The following is a 14,782-nucleotide window of genomic DNA, read 5'->3' as shown; positions in this document are numbered from 1 at the left end:
TAAATTTATCAAATATTATAGAGCAATCATAAATGCATTTTCCAATTTAAAGCATACTACCAATTTTGACAGGTCATGCTCATATTCTTGAAAAACATGAGAAAAAGCCCTCATTCTGACCTCTTCCTACCATGCACTTTTGATATTAATAGCAAAATGTGAGAATACAGCTTGACGTCATCATTTCACATTTACTTTCATCTATGACATTTTTGGTATGATAATGTGAAACTGGTCATGGTAATGTTTGCAAGTGAAATTTCTACATAATTCAAGTGAAGTGATTGAAACTGGTCATGGAAATGTTTGCAATAGAAATTTCCATATAATTCAAGTGAAGTGATTGAAACTTGTCATGGAAATGTTTGCAATGGAAATTTCCACATAATTAAAGTGAAGTGATTGAAACTGGTCTTGGAAATGTTTGCAATGGAAATTTCCATATAATTAAAGTGAAGTGATTGAAACTGGTCTTGGAAATGTTTGCAATGGAAATTTCCACAAAGTTAAAGTGAAGTGATTGAAACTGGTCTTGGAAATGTTTGCAATGGAAATTTCCATATAATTAAAGTGAAGTGATTGAAACTGGTCTTGGAAATGTTTGCACTTGAAATTTCCACAAAGTTAAAGTGAAGTGATTGAAACTGATCTTGGAAATGTTTGCAATGGAAATTTCCACAAAATTCAAGTGGAGTGATTACCTGGCTGTAGAGTTTCACCAGCTGCTTGTTGTTCAGATTGTACACCGACTTCACCACACCGGGCAGCAGCAGCTTCAACAGCAGATACAGGTTCCCTGCATAGCCATCTGCAAAAGGGAACCAGAAACTGCACGGAAAATGGGAACCAGACACTCCATGGGAAATTAGAACCAGACACTGCATAGGAAATGGGAGCCAGACACTGCATGGGAAATAAGAAACAGACATTGCATGGGAAAAAGGAACCAGACTATGCATAAGAAATGGAAACCAGACACTGCATGAGACATGGGAACCAAACACTGCGAGGGAACCTAGAACTAGAAACATGGGAAACAGACACTGCATGGAAAATCTGAACCAGGCAGTGCATGGGGAATAGGAAGCAGACACACTGAATGGAAAATAGGGATAGCCAATGGATTGTAAATTGTACACTTGGCATTATTGAAGTGTACATGTTCTTACTCAATTAACTGTAATGGCATCACACTTTATCAATTGTAATGACTTCAAATACAATTTATTAAAAAATTCTAATTACAAAATCATATTCATTTGACTGATTTCAATGTGTAGTTTTTATTTTGGTTGGTAAAGTGTCCATAAAAAAGTAATTCTGGAATTGATATTGTGTGGAAACTAATGATCCTACCTCCTGAGGATCCTTTGGTGATAAATTTACTGACAATAGCAGTCTTTCCAGTGTAGCTGCTCTCTTCAGCAATATCCGCGCACAGCCGCCTAAACTCACGAAATGAGTCGTCTTTCTCAGCTGAGGCCAGGCTGTGGGAGTTTGCAGCTGATGAGCTTGAGTCTGGGAAACATGTAAGAGAGAAAAGTAAAGTGTGCTACCCCTTCATGTTTCATTGTGTTTTTTTCATCAGTTTGGGAATGGGTCCAGGTCACTTTTGATGGGGAAAATTCCCTGTGTTTTGACTAAAATTGGGAAATTAGTGTTGTTGTTTTACTAACAAATGCTTCAAAATTGAGAATAAAAGTGTTTTCAAATAATAAATTTACAAAGGTTTAACTTAAATAGCTAAATAGGAGATTACTTAAATTTTAAGATCTTCAAAAAAAATGTTTTTTTTGTGTGAAAAACTTAAAAACTGGGAAATTCTAGGTTCCAATTTGGAAAAATATATACCTTCTTTCATTGGGAATAGTACCTGAATTTGAAAAAAAACTTCACTGTCTTTGCTATAATTTATCCTAATCTTAAATTATTTTTGATATGGCAGCACAATTGAAGATTGGTTGCAATTGAAAACAGGTTTTTCAGTGCTCATGTTCTTTGGTAAATGTTCATCTAAAATATGTATAAAAACAATGAATTATATCATATTTATGGTAAACAAGATAACAAAATTTAAAGTATAAGTTTGTTTAAATAGCTGAATATCAGGTTACCAAAAGCATTAATTTCTTACTCAAAAATGTATAAAGAATGTAAATCAGCCAAAAAAGCCATTGAAATAATATACACAACAAATAAGATCAACTGAGATGCGGAATTAACCGTGTGTGTTTGAATGACACTTGTTCAATCAGAGGACTACAAGATAATGATGATATGACAGTTTCTCATTGCTGTGCGGAAAAACAGCACCCGGGACAATCGTCTCCCTGCGGTTTTTTCATATACGGACAATCAGCACCAGTAAATTTGTCAACCAGGATAATGGGCACCTGATGAAATTTTCCACGTGGACAATCGGGAACCCATTAAAGACTGTGACCAGGGCTATAGATAACAAGCGTATTTGCATTATAATGCAATTGAAATAACCAAAAACGTAATTAAATTCAAAATAAAGCGTACAGAAGTGAAAATACAAATTTAGTAATGTAATTCCCGTAAAAAACCTTGCATCACAAAACACAATTCTTTCGAACACTAGGCGTATTTTTTAGACTGTTTATTTTCCGTACAAAAATGTACCGGATAGTTTATACGCCGTCCTATATATGAAGAAAAAAGGCAGTCTTTCCAGCAGTTATCAATCTTTGGGGTATTATTGTAATTATTCGTAGACCCGTCCGATTTCTTTTTTAATTTTCAAGGTATTCAACTCAAAATGGGGTGCATCACTTTGAACAGCCATTACAGCCATTATGCAGCGATTTTCACGAATTTGGTCTTATTCAACGCAAAATAAATGAACTTTGGTCAGAAATTCAGTAATTGTTTGTTGTTATGTACAGATACATTTTTGAATTTCATTTGTATAAATAATATAGTAACCTTAGTAGATTTTTATTATATATGGAATTCCCTAAATTACCCAATTGAGTTAACAAACCGGGAGTGAAAAACCCAATTAAGCTCAAAAGTAGGGGGTGAAAATTAGCTAAAACTCTATTGAATTTACAAAAACGTTTTTGTTGTCAAAAACAGGGGTTAATTACCCAATATACCCCAAAAGTTATCCCTGCTATTATGCATTAAATGTTTTCTCGCCAATAAACACATTTTACTTGATTTGACTTTCCTGTAAAAATACATTTCTTGAAAGGAGGCGATTGATATAGCCCATGTCAACACTTTGTTGGACTGATACGTCTAATCTGCTAATTGGTTTGGTAAAAGAGATGATTAATAAATCCCGTCAACAAACTGTTTTTTGATGACATAATTTAAGTATGCACTGATCCGCTAATTGGTTTGATATCATTTGTATAAAATTTAATTACAGGTTTTCGTCCATAATTCATTAATTAGTTTGCAGACTTATTATTTCCTTGCATTTATAACAAGTTCATACTAGAATATCAGTCAATAAAATGCTCATTTTTGAACCCGTTGGTAAAATACATGCTAAAATTAACTTCCGACGTGTACATAAAAATAAAACATGTACGATTATTTTAATTAAAGTGAAAACATATATAAAAGTAATTTATATTATACTGCGTGTTATTAGTTGTTGACACCATGAAAGCTATACATTTGCATACACATATCGGATCGTCCATGCAATACTTTTAGAGTGTTTCATAATTTTCTGAAACCTTATTTTTTGTCTCTAAATTTTCGGACACAGAACAGAACAGTTTATTTTTTACTTAAGCATGTGAAGCTCATCGTCATTAACATACATATAAATAACAGCATGCATTTAAGTACACACAAAAACACACATCATTTTAAAGAATAAATAATCTAAATAAACACGAAATAAACATATTTCGTGAACATATTTCGTGAGAATGGTACATGGATGGGTTTAATACACAGTGGTCACACAATGTTATGCATAAAGTATACAAATATAGGTCTAATTACATGTTGTTGACACATGTTGTTCTGAAATATTTTCATATCTTACTTTTTGGACACAAAAACAAATATATGAATTTGTAAATGTCTGAAAACTTATTAACGGTACCGGTAAACAGTCTGACAAAGTCCAATGAAATGTTGATCAACCGCCTCCTTTCAAGCATTGTTTGTTCGCAGCTGTAAATTTGAGAACTAATTGTCAGGGTGGACAATTATTTTAGGCGTCAATTGAACTGATCAACAAATTTAAGACATGCAGTTTTTCAGGGAATGCTAAAGAAGCTGGGTGCCGTTTGACAGAGAATGCAAAAAAAACACTGGGTGCCGTATGTTCAGGTGCCATTTGTCTTACTGTCTTTTTCATAACATTCTTAATCTCATAAGAAAGATATAAATAAAAATCAATAAGAAACCGCCTAATACATAGAAAAGGGATATATTTTGTCATCATAAACTAACAACAGCTTAATCAAAGTTTGGTTCTCACAGGAACATTTCTAGTTATTGATGCAATTTTCAATTTCAATAATTTAAAAATTACCTTTGTCCATTTCTTCCTGTTTCTTTCTCAGTTTCTTTCATAAAATATTATTCTCCATAATCAAAAGCTAGGCAGATTAAAAAATCAAGAAATAAAACCCCTTTCTAACCTCCATTTGAAGCCCCAGAAGGGTCGGCACTTGGCTCTGCCTTGATGGATGAGGGCTCTCTTTTCGCAGGTGTGGGCTCTTTTTTCACAGGTGTGGAATCTCCTTTCACATGAGTTACAGTTGGTTCCTTCTTCACCGGTGTTGTTTTAGGCTTTGTGGGAGTTTTCTTGTTCTTGGCTGGGGAGCCGGCTTTTGTCTGAAAATCTGCTCAACATCAAAAGAGAACCTTTAAATACCACATTAATTTGATCATTTTACTGTGTATTGGAAAGACAAAATGAGAGATGATCAACTAGGGCAACATAGAGGTCAATATCAAGTCCATTCAATTATAAAATTAAGTGTATAACAGTGAGAAATGGTAACTTTATCAAGCAGTGTCTCCCAAGGTCTATACCACAGTCCAGCAGTCCATGAAGTTTGATTTTGGCACACTTGCTCTTAGAAACACTGCCAAGTGCACATATATTTTAATAACAGACTCTTCAATGTTTGCAGCTAAGTAACAAACTAAGCAATACTGCTGTGTAAGTTTATCTCTTACATCACAGTGGTCCATTTACTCACAAACCAGAACATCAAGCCAAGTTGATACACACATAATCAAAGTTACCTTCCATTTTGAATCATTTTGCCAAAATTCATGACAATTGACAATAAGACCTATGTCTCAACAAATAACCATGAAACAATGTTAGGTGGAGTTTTGTCACATGACATAGTAAAATCAATATAAGCCAACTGAAATGCATTGATTTATAAAATCATAGAAAAAAGGTTTCATACAAAATTGCTGATAAAGAAACTGCAGTGTATGAACATTCTCAACAGCAAAATACACCAGACAATCTGATTTGGAATGTATGGCATACAAAACTCATCGGTGATGTCATGGATGGTGTCTGCCTAGCAACCGTGAGGTGTGAGCGTTCTTTAGATCTCCCCAAAGACACCAAGTAGGCCCAGGAAACGGACTCAGGAACGTTTCAATAAGCCTGAGACTTTCAATGCAATCAAGCTAATATAAATAGGTTTAAAGTAAAACTCAGGCCTGTCTCATGACTGAGGCTCCTGCAAGAAATCCTGGGGAAGCTCCTGAAATCCAATTACTTGATGACACAGAACTCAATATTCTACATGTTGAGGCCTGAGTGTGAACTTATTTCATATGATATCAGTGATTTTTTTTGCCCAAAATTACAGCCTCTTACAAGCTGTTTCCAAATTGCAAAAAGTAGAAAAAGGCTGTTTCCCAATGGCAAAAAGGAGCATTTTCCCCAAAAATATGCCAAACTTTTCCAATAAACTCAAAAATTTATTTATTCAGTTTTATATTATACAACAATTTAATTCCCAAGCATTTTATAATATAAATTTCAGCAAGCATGCATCTATAAACAATTGATTTACTGTAATTTATAATCATATTAATTATGTTTTTATTTTTCCCAATTGCATGGACAATAGCGCTTTTTTCCCAATCCAAAAGGCACAGGCTGTAAAATATCAAGCACAAAAAATCACTGGATATGGAAAGTACTTAAGCAGATACAGCAGCATTACACCGACATTTGAATTCATTATAAACAAGACTATTTCCAAGCAATATATGTCCCCTACCGCCTCCACCATTGTCAGAAATATATATATATATATATTTGTTATTGGTTGCCATAGCAACCAGAATTTTTGACGTAGGAAGAGAATTAAATGGCGTGCATAATGTCCATATGGCAATCTATCCATGTTTCAAGTTTCATGAACAAATATGAAGAACTTTTAAAGTTATCGCAGGATCCAGAAAAGTGTGCAGGATCCACCATTTTCAGCAGTATTTCTAGTCTATTTGTTGCCATAGCAACCAGAATTCTTGATGTAGGAACAAAATGAAATTACGTGCATAATCTCCATATTGCCATCTGTCCATGTTTCAAGTTTCATGAAAAAATATGAAGAACTTTTTAAGTTATCGCAGGATCCGGAAAAGTGTGACAGACTGACGGACAGACGGACACACAGAGCGCAAACCATACATGTAAGTCCCCTCCGGTGAAACCAGTAGGGGACAAAAACTGTTAACATATGTGTCAAAATAGGCAAATCAAAGCTGCATGATAAACACTAACTTACCCTTAATAAGATTCACAATGACATCTTTGTCCTCTTGCTGCAAATCTGAGAAGCCTTCTAGGTCATCAGGATCTTCTATTTTCTTTGTAGTTGCCCTGGCTCGCACAAATGTCTCAAAAATACATGATGGATGGAACCACTGTTTCATGTCACCAGCGTCCTCAGAGAACGGGTTAGATACTAGTTTAGCAATTCTGAGTCCCCCTTTATCGATCTTCTGTTTGCATTTCTTACAGCCAGAGGTCCCCAATTTAGCATAGCCGGTGAGGTATCTATTTTCCGCCATTCTTGGATCCAATAGATTTATCAGAACTTGATGCAATAAGTTGGATGTAGAGGGATAAAAATTCCAGTTCTTTGCATTGAAGGCTGCAAGTGAAGATTTCAAATCAAAGTATTTCTCTAGTTTCCTTGATAAGAATGATACATGTAGCTTTGTTACACCTGCATACACCTTTGCTGAAAATCTGTGATCACTTCTAAATATTCTGTATATATGTTGTTCCAGATGAAAACAATTATTCATCACACTATTGTTCTGCCTTTTGATCTTGAATACTTCCTAAAACAAGAGCTGTCAGAGGACAGCGCGCTCGACTATATGAGTGCTTGACAGTATAAAGTAAGCCATCATGGGGAAATTGTTCATATTTAATAATTTATTAGACGATCTTTTAAAAATAAAAAAAGGAAAAAAAAATTTTTTTTTTTTTTTTTTGGGGGGGGGGGGGGGGGGGGGGGGAGTTTGAGAGGGGGTATAATGTGGGGTGTGGTCATTTATTAGACAATCTTTCAAAAATAAAAAAATTATAATTTGTTGGGGGGGGGGGTTGAGGGGGGGGGGTTGAGGGGGGAGGTAGGGGGTGAGAGGGGGGTATAATGTTGGGTGTGGTAATTTATAAGATGATGTTTAAAATAAAAAAAATTCGGGGGGGTGGGTTAGGGGGGGTAAGAGGGGGGTATAATGTGGTGTGTGGTAATTTATTAGATGTTAAAAAAATGGGGGGGTTGGGGGGGGAAGGGATTCTGGGTAGGGGCATTGGGTATTGTTTGGGTGGAATCCATTGTGGTATTCAAGTGTGTTGTTTTGTCAAAGTAATAATAAAATGTGATCATAAATAAAGAAGTTATGGCAATTTAAGCAAAATGTTAAATTATCTAAGTGTAAAAGGGGCCATAATTATGTCAAAATGCTTAATACTGTGGTCTGCTCTTGTTTATAGGTTCGGGTCATGTTGGTAAACAAGTATGCAACATATAAAAGCAATATGTCAAAGGATATAGGAAATATTTGGGGTAGTACGCAAACTTTAACATAGATTTATTAATAATATGCATATTCTAAGTATAAAAGGGGCAATAATTACGACAAAATGCTTGATAGAGTTGTCTGCTCTTGTTTATAGGTCGGGGTGATGTTGGTCAACAAGCATGCAAAAAATGGAAGCAATATGTCAAGGGACAATGAAAATAAATGGGGTAGTACGAAACCTTTAACATTTGCTGCATATTCTTAGTGGAAAAGGGGCCATAATTATGACAAAATGCTTGATAGAGTTGTCTGCTCTTGTTTATAGGTTGGGGTCATGTTGGTTAACAAGTATGCAAAATATGAAAGCAATATGTAAAGGGACAATGAAAATAATTGGGGTAGTACGAAAACTTTAACATTTGCATGCTGACGGAAACGGTAACGCAGACGCCGGGGCGAGTAGGATAGCTCCACTATATATATTTCATATATAATTGTCGAGCTAAAAATGAAAGGAAAATGTGATGAAATTTTGCAATATATCATCCACATTTCAACTAAAAATGATACACACACATGACATGTAGCATTTAGCACAACCTGGTTGTAAATTCTACCATAAGTTGATAGTTTGGTCATGTATTGTTCAACCTGCTGGCATAAGCACATGTGGCCGGCGATTTCAACTGTTCAAAACAATATTGGTGCTGGCTACTTTTCCCCCCAAAATCAATTCAAAACAGCACAAAAAATGCCAGTTTTAGTCCTTCATTGCTGGCTACTTAGAAAATAAATCTGCCTACTCAAATTTGTATGGAGAACACTGCTTGCAATGTGTCTCTAATGTCATTCTTTATCTTGTGTGAGATCAACAGACACTCTTTTTATGCATCATTCACGTATTTACACTTGTTGCTACATGTACTTTGCTTTCAGAGCTTCAGAATCAGCTAGCTTTCATAAATTGGAAATCCTCAGACTTTCAACCCTTAAATTGTGGACGTCCCGGAAATAAATGTTGATGTCCCACTTTAATTTCAGCATTATAGAAAACTCTACCAAATGTGTAAATTGCTGAAAACAAACATGCTCTAACTCTTATCTTTTACCTGCTAATTCAGTATAAATACCATTTCAAAACCAAAATATGACAAAAATTGACGATTAATGTTTTTCATCGGGTGCATGAATGAACTACCTCTGAACTTTTTAAAATGAATTCTTTTAGGAAATTGTATGTACAAACCAAAAAATGTAGATTGAATTTAAAATGTAACACTATTAAAAGTAAATTTACAATTTAAATAACTCAATACTTTTTTTTAAATAATTCTTGCTTTTATTTAAACAACATAATAGCAATAATAAATGATTATTTAAGACAGAATCAATGTAAGATCTTCAATTAAGTTTAATGCTATAAAAAAAGGTTCTTGTAAAATATTGTAGACATGATTTATTAAAAAAAAACATACCAAACAAGATGTGTTTGTGAAACACAATGTCCCCCTATATGATGTTTGACCTTGAAGGATGACCTTGACCCCTATATGATGATTGACCTTGAAGGATGACCTTGACCTTGACCCTTCACCACTCAAAATGTGCAGCTCCATGAGATACACATGCATTTCAAATATAAAATTGCTAGCTTCAATATTGCAGAAGTGACATTACATGAGCAATTTTGACCCATATATTTGACCTTGAAGGATGACCTTGACCTTTCACCACTCAAAATGTGCAGCTCCATGAGTAAACATGCAATTGCCAAATATCAAGTTGCTATCTTCAAAATTGCAAAAGTATTCATAAAATAAGCGATTTGGGACACATATATTTGACCTCTGACCTTGAAGGATGACCTTGACCTTTCACCACTCAAAATGTGCAGCTCCATGAGATACACATGCAATTGCCAAATATCAAGTTGCTATCTTCAATATTGCAAAAGTACTTATAAAATGGGCAATTTTGGCCACATATATTTGACATCTGACCTTGAAGGATGACCTTGACCTTTCACCACTCAAAATGTGCAGCTCCATGAGATACACATGCATGCCAAATATCAAGTTGCTATCTTGAATATTGAAATACTGCAAAAGTGTGCATTAAATGAGCGATTTTGACCCATATCTTTGACCTTTGACCTTGAAGGATGACCTTGACCTTGACCTTTCACCACTCAAAATGTGCAGCTCCATGAGATACATATGCATGCCAAATATCAAGTTGCTATATTCAATATTGCAAAAGTTATTGCAAATGTTAAAGTTGGCGCAAACCAACCAACCAACCAACCAACCAACCAACCAACAGACCAACCAACAGACAGGGCAAAAACAATATGTCCCCCACTACTATAGTGGGGGACATAACAAAAACCATAAACAAATATGAAATAATTTGTTTGTTAAGTGCGCGTGCCATTGAACGATGAGTAAAGCGAAGAGATGCAAACTAAATTACACATAATTAACAAGAGCACCGCCTTGCGGGTGCAGACCGCTCATCTATTTTCTTTTTAAAGGTTAAGGGACTCTCAATTTCAATCACAAAGGAGGGAGGGGTGGAGTGAAAAGGGGTGTATAGTGTGGGTGTGTGGACATTTATTACATTTTCTTCCAAAAAAGAGAAAAAAAATGCAATTTTTTTTTTAATTCGGGGGTGGGGGGGTGGGGGGTGGGGGGTGGGTGGAGGGGATTCTTGGGTGCGATGGTTGGACGGTATTTCAAAAAGAAATATTTGTGTTTTTTAACTGTTTCCAAAAAAAAATATTTGGGGTGGTGGGGTGGGGGTATAGTGTAAGGGTGTGGTGGTCATTTGTGAGATGATCTTAAATAAAAAATAAAAAAAAGGGGGGGGAATTCGGGGGGGGATGGGGGAGGGGGGAATTCGGGGGGGGGAGGGAGGGCAAGGGGGATGGTTTGGGTGGAGTCTATTGTGGTATGTCAGGTAACAGTAGTTTTGTCAAAGTATCAATCAAATCTAATCATAAACAAGGGCTGTCTGTAAAACATGCATGCCCCCCATATGGGCTCTCCGTTGTAGTGACAGCCATTGTGTGATATGTTTTTTGTCACTGTGACCTTGACCTTTGACCTAGTGACCTGAAAATCAATAGGGGTCATCTGCCAGTCATGTTCAATGCACCTATGAAGTTTCATGATCCTAGCCATAAGTGTTCTTGAGTTATCATCCGGAAACCATTTTACTATTTCGGGTCACCGTGACCTTGACCTTTGACCTAGTGACCTGAAAATCAATAGGGTCATCTGCGAGTCATGATCAATCTACCTATCAAGTTTCATGATCCTAGGAATAAGCGTTCTTCAGTTATCATCCGGAAACCATTTTACTATTTCGGGTCACCGTGAACTTAACCTTTGACCTAGTGACCTCAAAATCTATAGGGGTCATCTGCGAGTCATGATCAATGTACCTATGAAGTTTCATGATCCTAGGCATAAGCGTTCTTGAGTTATCATCCGGAAACCATTTTACTATTTCGGGTCACCATGAACTCGACCTTTGCTCAGTGACCTCTAAATCAATAGGGGTAATCTGCAAGTCATGATCAATGTTCCTATGAAGTTTCATGATCGTAGCCATTAGCGTTCTTGAGTTATCATCCGGAAACCATTTTACTATTTCGGGTCACCGTGACCTTGACCTTTAACCTAGTGACCTGAAAATCAATAGGGGTCATCTGCGAGTCATGATCAATGTACCTATGAAGTTTCATGATCCTAGGCATAAGCGTTCTTGAGTTATCATCCAGAAACCATTTTACTATTTCGGGTCACCGTGACCTTTGACCTAGTGACCTGAAAATCAATAGGGGTCATCTGTGAGTCATGATCAATCTACCTATCAAGTTTCATGATCCTATGCCTAAGCGTTCTTGAGTTATCATCCTGAAACCATTTTACTATTTCGGGTCACCGTTACCTTGACCTAGTGACCTCAAAATCAATAGGGGTCATCTGCGAGTCATGATCCATGTACCTATGAAGTTTCATGATCCTAGGTATAAGCGTTCTTGAGTTATCATCCGGAAACCACCTGGTGGACGGACTGACAGACAGACCGACCGACATGTGCAAAGCAATATACCCCCTCTTCTTTGAAGGGGGGCATAATAAAGAAGTTATGGCAATTTGAGCAAATTTAATAATTTGACCTTGAGAGTCAAGGTCATTCAAAGGTCAAGGTAAAATTCAACTTGCCAGGAACAGTAACCTCATGATATCATGAAAGTATTTGAAGTTTGAAAGCAATAGCCTTGATACTTTAGAAGTAAAGTGGATCGAAACACAAAATTTAACCATATATTCAAAGTTACTAAGTCAAAAAAGGGCAATAATTCCATAATTAATGACATCCAGAGTTATGCAACTTGTCCTTTTACTGTACCCTTATGGTAGTTTGTGAGTGTTCCAAGTATGAAAGCAATATCTATGATACTTTAGGGGTAAAGTGGACCAAAACACAAAACTTAACAAAATTTTCAATTTTCTAAGTATAAAGGGCCCATAATTCCGTCCAAATGCCAGTCAGAGTTACATAACTTTGCCTGCACAGTCCCCTTATGATAGTTTATAAGTGAAAGCAAAAGCTTTGATACTGTAGGAATAAAGTGGACCTAAACACAAAACTTAACCAATGTTTCCATTTTCTAAGTATAAAAAGGGCACATAATTCTGTCAAAATGCCTGTCAGAATTACATAATTTTGCATGCACAGTCCCCTTATGATAGTTAGTAAGTGTTGCAAGTATGAAAGCAATAGCTTTGATACTTAAGGAATAAAATGGACCTAAACACAAAACATAACCAAAATTTTCAATTTTTTAAGTATAAAAAGGGCACATAATTCTGTAAAAATGCACGCCAGAGTTATCTAACTTTGCTTGCCCAGTCCCCTCATGATAGTAAGTAATTGTACCAAGTTTGAATGCAATAACATTGCTACTTTCTGAGAAAAGTGGACCTAAACGCAAAACTTAACCGGACGCTGACGCCAAGGTGATGACAATAGCTCATAATTTAAAAATAAATAAATAGATGAGCTAAAAACTGATAAAAATGACATCTAACATAATGCCAGCAGACCGGAATAAATACATTGTGTATTAGCAACCTTCTGTGGTTATCCTTATCTTATCAGCTCAATACACAGGTACCTGGCTATTGTATTCGAACAATGGGATTTACGGCCAAAATAACTGATTTCATTTTTTGCCTGAACAAATCTGTTGAATAAAACAAGAGGGTCAAGATGGCCCTATTTCGCTCACCTGAGAGGAGTCAGTTCATTCATTTTTTACCAAACGTCAAACTTGACCTAGATATTGTCCAGACAAACATCCTGGTCAAGTTTCATCATTATTGAACCAAAACTCTGGCATATGGAGTGTTTTTATTTTTGTAAGATTTGTCCTGGTGACCTATATTTTGACTTGACCCCCCCCCCATACCAAACATCAAACTTTGCTTACAAAAAAAAATATTATGACCAAGATTCATAAAATCTGAAACAAAATTGTGACCTCTAGGGTGTTTACAAGGATTTTGTATAATATAATGACAAATTTGGACAATCTAAGGGCAATAATTATGGCATTAATTATGTGATATATATAAAACCAATCTTTGTATCAAGTTTCATGATGATTGGGCAAAAAATGTGATTTCTAGAGTGTTCACAAGCTTTTTTTACTATGTAAATATAAGAAAACTGCCCCCCCCCCCCCCCCCCGCAGCCATGTTATTCAACTGACCGGAACCATTTTCAAACTCAACTATCATTTCAAGGAAACAAATGTTTTGACTAAATTTCATGAACATTGGGCCAAAAATGTGACTTAAAGAGTGTTCACATGTTTTCACTATATACATATAGAGAAAAATACCCCGCCCACTGGTGGCCATGTTTTTTCACCGATCTTGACCATTTTCGAACTCGTCCGAGATATCAATAAAACCAATGTTTTGACCAACTTTCATGATTGGACAAAAATTGTGACTTCTAGAGTGTTAACAAGGTTTCTCTATAGCCAAATAAGGAAAACTGCCCCCCCCCCGGGCAGCCTTGTTATTCAACTGACCAGAACCATTTTCGAACTCAACTCTCATATCAAAGAAACAAATGTTCTGACCAAATTTCATGAAAATTGGGCCAAAAATGTGACTTCTAGAGTGTTCACATGTTCTCACTTTATACATATAGAGAAAAATGCCCCGCCCACTGGCGGCCATGTTTTTTCACCGATCTGGACTCGTCCGAGATATCAATAAAACCAATGTTTTGACCAACTTTCATGATGATTGGGCAAAAATTGTGACTTCTAGAGTGTTTACAAGGTTTCTCTATAGCCAAATAAGGAAAACTGCCCCCCCCCTGGCAGCCATGTTATTCAACTGACCGGAACTATTTTCAAACTCAACTCTCATATCAAGGAAACAAATGTTCTGAACAAATTTCATGAAAATTATGCCAAAAATGTGATTTCTAGAGTGTTCACATGTTTTCACTATATACATACAGAGAAAAATGCCCCGCCCACTGGCTGAAATGTTTTTTCACCAATCTGGACCATTTTCGAACTCGTCTGAGATATCAATAAAACCAACGTTTTTACAAACTTTCATGATGATTGGGCAAAAATTGTGACTTCTAGAGTGTTTACAAGGTTTCTCTATAGCCAAATAAGGAAAACTGCCCCGCCCACTGGCGACCATGTTTTTCAACGGACTGG

At 36.0% G+C, this 14,782-nt stretch overlaps 1 protein-coding gene across 4 annotated transcripts in view; it reads right to left on the bottom strand.

Annotated features, from left to right (window-relative positions):
• LOC127850523 (DNA ligase 3-like) overlaps positions 1–14,782 on the bottom strand; it is a 52,157-nt gene that overhangs the window by 28,739 nt on the left and 8,636 nt on the right. For 2 of the 4 annotated variants that reach the window (XR_008035335.1, XM_052383630.1), the window contains exons 2-5: positions 6,768–7,341; positions 4,638–4,841; positions 1,357–1,518; positions 702–808 (exon numbers count right to left, since the gene is read on the bottom strand). Coding sequence is in view for 3 of the 4 variants with exons in the window: in XM_052383630.1 (XP_052239590.1) it covers positions 702–808; positions 1,357–1,518; positions 4,638–4,841; positions 6,768–7,293 (999 nt within the window). In the remaining variant the exon portion in view is untranslated. The remainder of the gene's footprint in view (positions 1–701; positions 809–1,356; positions 1,519–4,637; positions 4,842–6,767; positions 7,342–14,782) is intronic. The other 2 variants (XM_052383632.1, XM_052383631.1) reach the window with 2 other exon arrangements.

The sequence above is a fragment of the Dreissena polymorpha genome, chromosome 11 (genome assembly GCF_020536995.1).
Source record: "Dreissena polymorpha isolate Duluth1 chromosome 11, UMN_Dpol_1.0, whole genome shotgun sequence".
Lineage (NCBI taxonomy): Eukaryota > Metazoa > Mollusca > Bivalvia > Myida > Dreissenidae > Dreissena > Dreissena polymorpha.
The sequence above is the reverse complement of the archived record's forward strand: the minus strand, read 5'-3'. Positions and strand labels throughout refer to the sequence as shown.